This window comes from Anomaloglossus baeobatrachus, chromosome 5 (assembly GCF_048569485.1).
Source record: "Anomaloglossus baeobatrachus isolate aAnoBae1 chromosome 5, aAnoBae1.hap1, whole genome shotgun sequence".
In the NCBI taxonomy this organism is placed as follows: domain Eukaryota; kingdom Metazoa; phylum Chordata; class Amphibia; order Anura; family Aromobatidae; genus Anomaloglossus; species Anomaloglossus baeobatrachus.
The window spans coordinates 307,760,686-307,773,130 of NC_134357.1; the positions used below are offsets into that span (position 1 = coordinate 307,760,686).

Consider the following 12,445-nt stretch of genomic DNA (forward strand, 5'->3'; position numbering starts at 1 on the left):
TGCTATTCCATCCGGTTTGCGTTTAGTTGGACCATCATTTATTTTTCAACAGGACAATGACCCCAAACACACCTCCAGGCTGTGTAAGGGCTATTTGACTAAGAAGGAGAGTGATGGGGTGCTACGCCAGATGACCTGGTCTCCACAGTCACCAGACCTGAACCCAATCGAGATGGTTTGGGGTGAGCTGGACCGCAGAGTGAAGGCAAAAGGGCCAACAAGTGCTAAGCATCTCTGGGAACTCCTTCAAGACTGTTGGAAGACCATTTCCGGTGACTACCTCTTGAAGCTCATCAAGAGAATGCCAAGAGTGTGCAAAGCAGTAATAAAAGCAAAAGGCGGCTACTTTGAAGAACCTAGAATATAAGACATATTTTCAGTTGTTTCACACTTTTTTAACTATTTCATTCCACGTTTTAATTCATAGTTTTGATGCCTTCAATGTGAATCTACAATTTTCAGAGTCCTGAAAATAAAGAAAACTCATTGAATGAGAAGGTCTGTACTGTATATATATATATACACACACACACACACTTTGCATTTTTTTGTTACCCTTTTATACACCGACAAAGGAGGCCTGACATTTTTTCTTTTCAGTTCTCTTGCACTGCTCCCTTGTACCTGTGAAATCCTACAAATTCAGTTGTCCTTCATTATATAAAGAATGTGTAGAAATAAAGACATGTCCCGTCACAGACAACTAATTTCAAAATGTGGCTGCCTGGGTAATCAGCTTATTGTCCTGGGTCGCACCCCTGCCAATCAGCTGATATTCCAAAGAAAATCATGCCCAGCCAGACATTTTTCCTCCAACAGCCAGGGAGATGTAGTATATAGCTAATTGAATAGCTGTCATTGTGATACAATGATTGCACAACTCCCAGTGGATGCACATGAAAAATGGAGCATCCTCAAACCCATATGTTCAACCGAAGAGAAATAAAGCATTCATGGCGTCCATGATCTCCTTCTTCACTTTATTTGCTTACCATCACTATATAGAGCATAAAGTGCATGAGCATGGCATCCTATGCCATAATGGGGTATATGAGCAGGGTATGTCCTCATGAACCAACCCCTTTAAGAGCTCAGAATTCAATAGTTATAAATGAGGCTATTTCTGTGGGATACAACAATACTCATTTAGAATAAAAATGCGCCAACAGTTGGAACAAACAGAAAACAAACCTGTAGCCTATATCTGGCCACATCCTAGAGAACCTATTGTGTTGTCTTTACCGCAAATGTATGAAAATTCCATTATAGTGTTATTACCAACTTGGGAATTCATTAGCTATCCACAAGTGATAAACTGCTGATCAGTGAAGGTCGGAATGTGAGCACAGAACTCGGAAATCCTATTAGATTGGATTGTTGGCATACATTGTGTACGGGACTGGTAGAGTTAGCTAAGCGCTGTGCTTGACAATTTCTGGTAGTGCCATAGGTAACAACTGAAGCAATGGTGAGCTGGCCCAGCCTCATATTCCAGAGGTCAGACCTACTGTGATCAGCTATCCTGTATAACTGGCCTTGTTACACCAATGAGTGATAAATCTGCCAGTAATGAGTGGGGATTTAATAGAGGATCAGATAATACTTGTGATCTGAAAAACAACTAAGCACTATAACCCCAATTCATCAAGACCGGCAATAACAGTGATCTTGATGATGGGACTTATTGAATTCAGATGTGCCGGATTCATTAGGAAGCGCATGCCTCTTAAGGGTGCATTACACTCTGCGACATCGCTAACGATATATCGTCGGGGTCACGTCATTAGCGACGCACATTCGGTGCCATTAGCGATATCGCAGTGCGTGACACCAAGGAGCGACGATCAACGATCTCAAAAACATCTAAAATCGTTGATGCGTCGCTAATTTCCTTAATATCGTTGCTGCTGCAGGTACGATGTTGTTCGTCGTTCCTGTGGCAGCACACATCGCTACGTGTGACACCGCAGGAACGACGAACATCTACCTGCGTCCACCGGAAAAGAAGGTGGTGGGTGGGATCTTCCGGCCGCTCATCCGCTTCTATTGGACGGCTGCCGTGTGACGCCGCACGAACTGCCCCCTTAGAAAGGAGGCGGTTCGTCGGCCAGAGTGACGTCGCAGGGAAGGTAAGTCCGTGTGACAGGTGAAAGCGATGTTGTGCGCTATGGGCAGCGATTTGCCCGTGTCGCACAACCGACGGGGGCAGGTACGCTTGCTAGCGATATCGCAGCGTGGAAAGTGCCCTTTTAGGCTGCTTTCCCACCTCCGGTTTCTGCAATGCGGCACAATCCGGCACTTTGCAGGAAAATCGCAACCGTTTTTTTTTGCTGCCGGTTGCGTTTTTTCTGCATAGACTTTAATTAGTGCCGCAAGGCCTTGCGTTCCATCCGGTTTTTGCCGCATGCGGCAGATTTAGCCGATGCGGCGGCCGGATGGAACGTTGCCTGGCACGTTTTTTCGTGCGGCCAAAAAACCCGCATCGCGCCGCATTCGGCCGATGCGGCGCATTTTTCAATGCATGTCTATGGCGTGCGGTTTTTGCCACTACGCATGCTCAGTAGCATGCCGCAAGCGGCAAAAACCGGACTGGCCGCAAAGGAAAAACTTATGCAAAGGATGCGGTGTGTTCACCGCATCCGTTGCATAGCTTGCACAGCCGGATTGAGCCGCAGAGCTCAAGCCGGATGTGTGAAAGCAGCCTTAATGTGTTGAGCACATCTCTAAAGTGCCGTGCGCCTTGCCACAAGTGTTGTGATTTCTGGCTTAATGTCATGCCCCTGTTTCACCTTAGGGCAGAACAGGGTGAAACTGGTGTGAAATATGGCAAAAGCCACAACATTTTTTCAATTTATTAAAGTGATTTATGACAAACATGGTGAAAACACAATGAATCAGGGCCATGTTTACTATTTCTAGGATAAAACACTTTCCAAGATATGATTAATCTCGAATAGATATCCTAGCTGTTGTGGAATACAGTTACAAGCCCAAACATTCTGGCATACCGGATCTTTGGCTGTTCTTGTTCTTTAATTTTTCTAACCATATTAAGAGAAGATGTCCGCCTCTTGTAAAAAGGATAAGCATATGCTTTAGGGTATTCTCCAACGAGCATATTTAAAAATTGGTCCGGCCTCATTGAACAACATTGATTCGAGTACAATCTCTTTTTCCTTGCATTGCTCTTGTCCGAGTTATGTGCTATTGTTGGTGAACCCACAAGCATGTGACCAGTGCAGCCAATCTGTGGTTACCTGTGTGTACAGGATGCAAGCATGTGGCCACTGCAGCCAATCTGTGGTCACCTGTGTACAGGATGCCAGCATGTGACTACTGCAGCCAATCTGTGGTCACCTGTGTACAGGATGCCAGCATGTGACTACTGCAGCCAATCTGTGGTCACCTGTGTACAGGATGCCAGCATGTGACCACTGCAGCCAATCTGTGGTCACCTGTGTACAGGATGCCAGCATGTGACCACTGCAGCCAATCTGTGGTCACCTGTGTACAGGATGCCAGCATGTGATTACTGCAGCCAATCTGTGGTCACCTGTGTACAGGATGCCATCATGTGACCACTGCAGCCAATCTTAGGTCTTACCGATCTTGTGAAAAGTACTAGCATGCCCATTAGGTGTATTGAGGAGATGTGCCAGGTTTGTTTTTGGAGCATTTGCAGCACATCTCTTTGGGATCAGATGCAAAAAGCATATTTTACATAAAAAAAGTCACACACTAGAGACATTTGTCATTCTTTACATCCGATTAAGTTTATTTTATTATTACACAGCATCAGATCGTGCTTAACCGTGGCTGAAGGCTAGATAAGCCTATGGCTTTACCACTTACATAACATTTCTCCACTGTACATTTACATCCATTCAGTTGCTGGAAGCACTAGGCCTAGTCTAATAGCAGCATTTTCCTATCAAACACTCTGGATTTTTAATTGTTCCTGTATCCCATAAAGTACACCAAAAATATACACATTGTACATAAGTGTAAATGCATACAGTCCTGACAACAAGAGTACAGAAAATGCATTTCCCACGGAAAATAGGTTTAAACAATAAAAAGCCAAGTTACCTCTACAAATATAAATATGCACCAATAAATATAGAAACTTTCAGGGTAACTATTACATGATAGAGCTTCTGCCTCTAAGTGCTTTAAGAGATCAAATCTCACAGCTGTCAAGTTTGGAAATAAGATATAGGATCCAGTATGATGCACGATTTTCCCTGATCGGACGTATGGTGACTGAAGACGCTCGGCTTGTGTAGTCATGTTGTGATATACTCCTTGAAAGTCACAGTAAGACAGTTGGCAGTTACATCTGTAATAACAATGTTTCCAAAAAACGGTCTAAACACAGTTTGTGGCTCCTCCTTTGCACAGTCTGTTTCAGCGGGTTGTAACTCCTGGGGTGTCACTTGCACCCCATTGTTACTTACGCCCTGGTCACCGTCACACCTGGACTTTACACAGCGCAGGTCTATGGGCTCTTCCAAGTCAGAGTCAAGGAGAATTACGTCTGGCTTTTGTGGGCCTAAAGGAAAGTTCTCCAAGCTCTGGTTCTCCAGTCTATCGGAAACACTGACGCTTCGAGAAGCGAGGATTTTTTTGCAAGGTTGGGTTGGCTCAGATATCTCGGATAAGCAGCGCTTTCTGGGGTTTGTGTACACTTTATCTTTTGAAGAATCATTAACAGCGTTGATTACGGTGTTGCTATCTTTTTTAGTGGTGAGCTGCAATGGCTTGTCACTGACAGAGTCAACATTCGAGTAGGTTCTCTGGAGACCGGCAAGAGGAACGGCGCCTTGATTCCCATAGTCATTTGCTGCGTTAATCCTTATTTTAGACTCCACTCTCTTCTTCCAGTGTTCTTGTTTTTCCTCTAAGACTTTACAAGTCCTTTCACCATTACAAGAGTCAAGAGTTTCCACTTTGTTTCCAGAAACAACAGCACCGCCATCTTCCTCCGAGGATTTAATTTTTACCGACTGCAATCCATTTTCCATGTATTTACTCATAACTATGACAATCCTTCCATTTTTATTTTTGTTCTTCACAATTTTCATTTTACCCCCAACTCCATTTAGTGCCACCTCCTTAGGTGGACTGGTGGAGGTGCCAACAGATGAAGTGTTCTTATCTACCCCATTTAAGGTGGTGCCGGAACCATTCTTCAAATGGACTCCAAAATCCACATACTGGCTATTATGCCATGACGATTCCTTGCTTCTAGTCTTTTGATCAGCACAATGCTGGAAATCTTTCCCTGAGGGTTGTTGATCATACATTTTCGGATCTGGCTGATAATGGTGGTGTCTTTTGCTGTTCAGCTGGTAATAATATTTCCTTTGGCTGCTGGGGTGATGCTTTTCAGTATGATCTCGATCATTGGGTTGATACTGGTGATGCTTTTTGCTGTTGAGTTGATATTGATGAGGCTGACTCTTTTTAACTGATGTTATATCCAGTTTAGAGCGGTGGTCCACAGAGGAGTCCTGAAGGCCACTTAAAATATTAGACCGACGAGCAAAAGAGGGTATCTGCAATATAAAAGAAAGCATTACTAGTAGCTATTTAATCTAGATTACAGTATTTTTCGAATTATAAGACTCACTTTTCCTCCCTAAAAATTGGGAGGAAAATGAGGGGTGAGTCTTATAATCCGAATGCACCTTACCGGGAGGTGGTGGAGAGGGGTCGTGGGAAGCTGAGGCAATGCTGGGGCCTGTGTGGCGGCGGGCAGTGGCATCCTGAAAATATCGGAGTTCAAATAATGGCGCCCGGAGATGGCGTGTGTGCAGATGAAGCTCTCGGCTCAAGATCTCATCTGCACACACGCCGCCTCTGGTCCATTGATCTTCCAGCAACGGACTTAAGGAAAATGGCACCCGGAGGTGGCGCGTGCGCAGATGAGATCTCGCCTTGTCATTAAGCCGACAGCTCAATCTGCGCACGCGCTGAGTCCGGGCACCATTTCTTTGAAACACGCACCGCCGACAGTTTCAGGAAGTTGCCTACCTCACAGCATCTGGGTCACCAGCCGCATCGACCTGCTCCACAACCGCTCTTGCCTCCTGTGACTCCACTCCCCCACCACTGCCATCTACCCCCGGTAAGAGACCACCAGATTGTAACACAGACCCCCCCCTTTTTTTTTCCCCTCTCTAAATTTGGGGTGCATCTTATAAACCGAAAAATACGGTAGGTTTATGATGTGCGGGTACTATGAAAGCGCAAACCAAAATCTGATGAGTGAGCACTACAATGCTCGAAATGACCAAGTCGACCACTTGGACTGTCTCGTCTAGAGTACAATGGAAGTCAATGGAAACTGGACCATTTTTCAAGAAAAATGCTTGAGTTTCTCATTGACTTCCATTATACTCGGTACACGAGTCGCGCCCATCTGAGCATTAACTGCTCGTTACTAGAATGGAGCACCCAAGCATTATAGTGCTCGCTCATCACTTGGTTCTAACACAAAATATGATTTTTTTTACATAGAATATTAAAAACTTACTGATAAAATGTGGTGCTTTGGTTTGGGGCCACGTTTTCTGTATCCCAGAATTTGCTCCTGCCTCTCCCTATATAAAATGTCAGAGAAGAAACATCCATTATTACAGGTTACATGGTATTCACAGTAAAGCCCAAGCCCGATGTAACGTCACTTGAGACATGATGCAATGTCATCCAAAGTCTGATGTGAATAATACATTTACATAAATAGATTACATCTGTATATTATATTGTAAAATACTATTTAGAAGGTAGCAGAAAATGTCAAATGGCGTTCAGATACTAATGATCTCGTTAAAGGACAAAGAACAATTCAAGTCTTGGTAGACTGCTTGTATAATGGTAGCCTGGGGGATGTTTCTCAAAACGAGCAAAGAAACTTTGCAGCATTGTAAGAATCTGTGGACGGTTCGATGGCATAGAAAAGTAAGGATGGGTTCACAAACTGACTAGATTTTCTTTCTTGACTTTGATATTGATATCTAGGATATCAATAGCCAATCGGTGGGGGGGGTCTGACTCCTGGCATTCTCATCAACTGACTACGGTTTCCCACTGACTTCCATAATACCCTGTACATAAGTTAAGCACATCCTGCTCATTACGAGTACCGAGCACCCAAGCATGGTAGTGCTCACTCATCACTAATCGTTATGAGTACAGAGCACCCGAGCATGGTAGTGCCCTCTCATCACTAATCGTTATGAGTACAGAGCACCCGAGCAAAGTAGTGCCCTCTCATCACTAATCGTTACGAGTACGGAGCATATGAGCATGGTAGTGCTCACTCATCAGTAATCGTCCCAAGTACGAAGCATGGCAGTGCTCGCTCATCACTAATCGTTACGAGTACTGACCACCCAAGCATGGTAGCGCCCCCTCATCACTAATCGTTTTGAGTATGAAGCATGGCAGTGCTCGCTCATCACTAATCGTTACAAGCACTGAGCACCCAAGCAAGGTAGTGGTCGCTCATCACTAATCGTTCCAAGTATGAAGCATGGTAGTGCTCGCTCATCACTTATTGTTACGAGTACCAAAAACCCGAGCATGGTAGTGTTCGCTCATCACTAATCATTACAAGTACCGAGCACCCGAGCATGGTAGTGCTCACTCATCACTAATTGTTACGAGTACCGAGCACCCGAGCATGGTAGTGCTCACTCATCACTAATTGTTACGAGTACCGAGCACCCAACCATAGTAGTGCTCACTCATCAGCTAGCACTAATCATTATGAGTACCGAGCATGGTAGTACTCACTCATCAGTGATCACTAATTGTTACAAGTACCAACCATGGCAGTGCCCACTCATCACTGATCACTAATCATTAAGAGTACCGAGCATGGTAGTGCTCACTCATGAGTGATCACTAATCATTACAAGTACAGAGCACCTGAGCATGGTAGTCAAACTCATCAGTGATCACTAATCGTTAAGAGTGCCGAGCATAGTAGTGCTCACTCATATGATCACTAATCGTTATAAGTACTGAGTATGGTAGTGCTCATTCATCAGTGATCACTAATCGTTAAGAGTACCGAGCATAGTAGTGCTCACTCATCAGTGATCACTAATCGTTATAAGTACCGAGCATAGTAGTGCTCACTCATCAGTGATCACTAATCGTTAAGAGTACCGAGCATAGTAGTGCTCACTCATCAGTGATCACTAATCGTTATAAGTACCGAGCATAGTAGTGCTCACTCATCAGTGATCACTAATCGTTAAGAGTACCGAGCATAGTAGTGCTCACTCATCAGTGATCACTAATCGTTATAAGTACCGAGCATAGTAGTGCTCACTCATCAGTGATCACTAATCGTTATAAGTACCGAGCATAGTAGTGCTCACTCATCAGTGATCACTAATCGTTATAAGTACCGAGCATAGTAGTGCTCACTCATCAGTGATCACTAATCGTTATAAGTACCGAGCATAGTAGTGCTCACTCATCAGTGATCACTAATCGTTATAAGTACCGAGCATAGTAGTGCTCACTCATCAGTGATCACTAATCGTTATAAGTACCGAGCATAGTAGTGCTCACTCATATGATCACTAATCGTTATAAGTACCGAGCATAGTAGTGCTCACTCATCAGTGATCACTAATCGTTATAAGTACCGAGCATAGTAGTGCTCACTCATATGATCACTAATCGTTATAAGTACCGAGCATAGTAGTGCTCACTCATCAGTGATCACTAATCGTTATAAGTACCGAGCATAGTAGTGCTCACTCATCAGTGATCACTAATCGTTATAAGTACCGAGCATAGTAGTGCTCACTCATCAGTGATCACTAATCGTTATAAGTACCGAGCATAGTAGTGCTCACTCATCAGTGATCACTAATCGTTATAAGTACCGAGCATAGTAGTGCTCACTCATCAGTGATCACTAATCGTTATAAGTACCGAGCATAGTAGTGCTCACTCATATGATCACTAATCGTTATAAGTACCGAGCATAGTAGTGCTCACTCATCAGTGATCACTAATCGTTATAAGTACCGAGCATAGTAGTGCTCACTCATATGATCACTAATCGTTATAAGTACCGAGCATAGTAGTGCTAACTCATCAGTGATCACTAATCGTTATAAGTACCGAGCATAGTAGTGCTCACTCATCAGTGATCACTAATCGTTATAAGTACCGAGCATAGTAGTGCTCACTCATCAGTGATCACTAATCGTTATAAGTACCGAGCATAGTAGTGCTCACTCATCAGTGATCACTAATCGTTATAAGTACCGAGCATAGTAGTGCTCACTCATCAGTGATCACTAATCGTTATAAGTACCGAGCATAGTAGTGCTCACTCATCAGTGATCACTAATCGTTATAAGTACCGAGCATAGTAGTGCTCACTCATCAGTGATCACTAATCGTTATAAGTACCGAGCATAGTAGTGCTCACTCATATGATCACTAATCGTTATAAGTACCGAGCATAGTAGTGCTCACTCATCAGTGATCACTAATCGTTATAAGTACCGAGCATAGTAGTGCTCACTCATCAGTGATCACTAATCGTTATAAGTACCGAGCATAGTAGTGCTTGCTCATCACTAAAGTCCAGTAAAACAAAGAAAACACTAAAACCACCATCAAATGTATATCTGGACCCCACAGATTTATTTTTTTAAATGGATTACATCTGAAAAATTATGTTTTGTGTTAAATAACAAAATGAACTAATATTTAGTCATTGGACAACGTTGTAAAGTGTGGTGTGTGCCACATATTAAAAATAGGGAAAAAAATAAAATAAAAACCATTTTACAATTTTTCTGCACTTATTTTTAATCATTTCGCACCTGTTCTGAAAGGCAACCAAAAGCCGGGGGTCCAAAATATTTTCCTCTGGTTCCCATGTGTTATACCTAGAAAGAAAAAATGTTCACATTATCTAAAGGTGTCATTTCTTAATGGTTTTTAGCAGATCTAGAAAACAAAGAGCCTAAAGGTAAAGTTATACTACTAGGTCTGTATGTCTTCATCCACTAAAAGCAAGCGGTGATCTTGAAAATGGCAACAATTAGAAATGCTAATGTACCAGAACTTTGCTAAGGAGAACATTTACTAAGCTACTTTGCAACAAAAATGGTTTCGTTCTGCATTTGATTTATGTTAGACGCGTTTTGTGCCTGACGATACTGCCTAGAACAAGGGGTGTGGGCTAGAATACACCAACGTGTGCCAAAATTGCCACACAAGATATTGGCATCAAGGCAAATGAGGTGGCATAACCTGTCTAGCATGATGCAACCCATTTATCATATGGCACCCACCACATGAGTGCATTTTCTGCCTGGTCTAGTTTTAGGCCATGTTCCCACATTGCATTTTTTGCCCAGTTTTTTTTTGTGTGTGAAGAAAATCTGATACATTCAACAGATTTTTTTTTTAGCTTTTTTTCATATAGATTTGCAGATTACAGTGCTAGGAAAAGGGTGGCGATGTCCATGATCTCATCCAGGCCCATTAAACATATCTCAGTTTTGCCTATAGAAATAATGCAGATTCATTGCTGGATCTTCATTATACATAAAAACAGCAAAAATAAAAAAGGTTATTACATCTAGTGCAGCAGGGGTCTTCCCAGGGCATCTTCAACCCCTCCCCCCCCTCCTCAAAAGGAAAAAAAAATAATATATATATATATATATATATATATATATACACATACACATATATATATATATATATATATATATACACACATATATATTAGTCCATAGGATAATCTGCACAATTTTGTCCAGCTCTGTCCCTGACAATTAAAAAGAAAAAAAAAAAAAAAAAAAAAGAGTACACATAGCTTGTAACAGTTCCTTTTAATCCCATCCAATTCCAATGCACATGGTCCCAGTGATAGGACTCATGCCAGGAATAGCGCAGGACGGGTGGCAGAAGGGCCCAGCTATTGCCATAGCAGGTGGAGGAGCAAGATGAGGCAAAGGGGCTTACATTACAGTTTTTAACCTGGCCATGGCAGGTAGGATGTACCCCCCCTACCCCCTTGTCATCCATATCCAGAACTAAGCATTCATACTATACAGAATAATTTGTATAAACCATATATGTACACATTCATATACAGAATAGTGAGTATACACCATATATGTACATTCATATCCAGAATAGTGAGTACACACCATATATGTACATTCATATCCAGAATAGTGAGTACACACCATATATGTACATTCATATCCAGAATAGTGAGTATATACCATATATGTACATATAAAATTCAACACTCATATACAGAATAATAAGTATACACCATATATGTAAAAATTTACACACAGAATAATGAGTATACACATTCATTTACAAAATAGTGAGTATACAGAATATATATGTACATTTATATCCAGAATAGTGAGTACACACCATATATGTACCCATTCATATACAGAATAGTGAGTACACACCATATATGTACCCATTCATATACAGAATAGTGAGTACACACCATATATGTACACATTCATATCCAGAACAGTGAGTACACACCATATATGTACACATTCATATCCAGAATAGTGAGTATACAGAATATATGTACATTTATATCCAGAATAGTGAGTATACACCATATATGTACCCATTCATATACAGAATAGTGAGTATACACCATATATGTACACATTGATATACAGAATAGTGAGTACACACCATATATGTACCCATTCATATACAGAATAGTGAGTATACACCATATATGTACACATTGATATACAGAATAGTGAGTACACACCATATATGTACACATTGATATCCAGAATAGTGAGTACACACCATATATGTACATTCATATCCAGAATAGTGAGTACACACCATATATGTACATTCATATCCAGAATAGTGAGTATATACCATATATGTACATATAAAATTCAACACTCATACACAGAATAATAAGTATACACCATATATGTAAAAATGTATACACAGAATAATGAGTATACACATTCATTTACAAAATAGTGAGTATACAGAATATATATGTACATTTATATCCAGAATAGTGAGTACACACCATATATGTACCCATTCATATACAGAATAGTGAGTACACACCATATATGTACCCATTCATATACAGAATAGTGAGTACACACCATATATGTACACATTCATATCCAGAACAGTGAGTACACACCATATATGTACACATTCATATCCAGAATAGTGAGTATACAGAATATATGTACATTTATATCCAGAATAGTGAGTACACACCATATATGTACCCATTTATATCCAGAATAGTGAGTATACACCATATATGTACACATTGATATCCAGAACAGTGAGTACCCACCATATATGTACACATCTATACTGCTATACACACATATATAGATAGCTCACACAGGCAGCTGTTTGG

The 12,445-nt window shown here is 41.6% G+C and overlaps 1 protein-coding gene across 1 annotated transcript in view; it reads right to left on the bottom strand.

The window, feature by feature from the left end:
* Positions 1 to 3,747: 3,747 nt before the first annotated feature.
* The window catches only part of CBX4 (chromobox 4), a 9,534-nt gene continuing 836 nt past the window's right edge, over positions 3,748 to 12,445 (bottom strand). The window contains exons 3-5 of the mRNA XM_075349684.1: positions 9,864 to 9,929; positions 6,539 to 6,605; positions 3,748 to 5,558 (exon numbers count right to left, since the gene is read on the bottom strand). Coding sequence (XP_075205799.1) covers positions 4,287 to 5,558; positions 6,539 to 6,605; positions 9,864 to 9,929 — 1,405 coding nt within the window. The 3' untranslated portion in view covers positions 3,748 to 4,286. The remainder of the gene's footprint in view (positions 5,559 to 6,538; positions 6,606 to 9,863; positions 9,930 to 12,445) is intronic.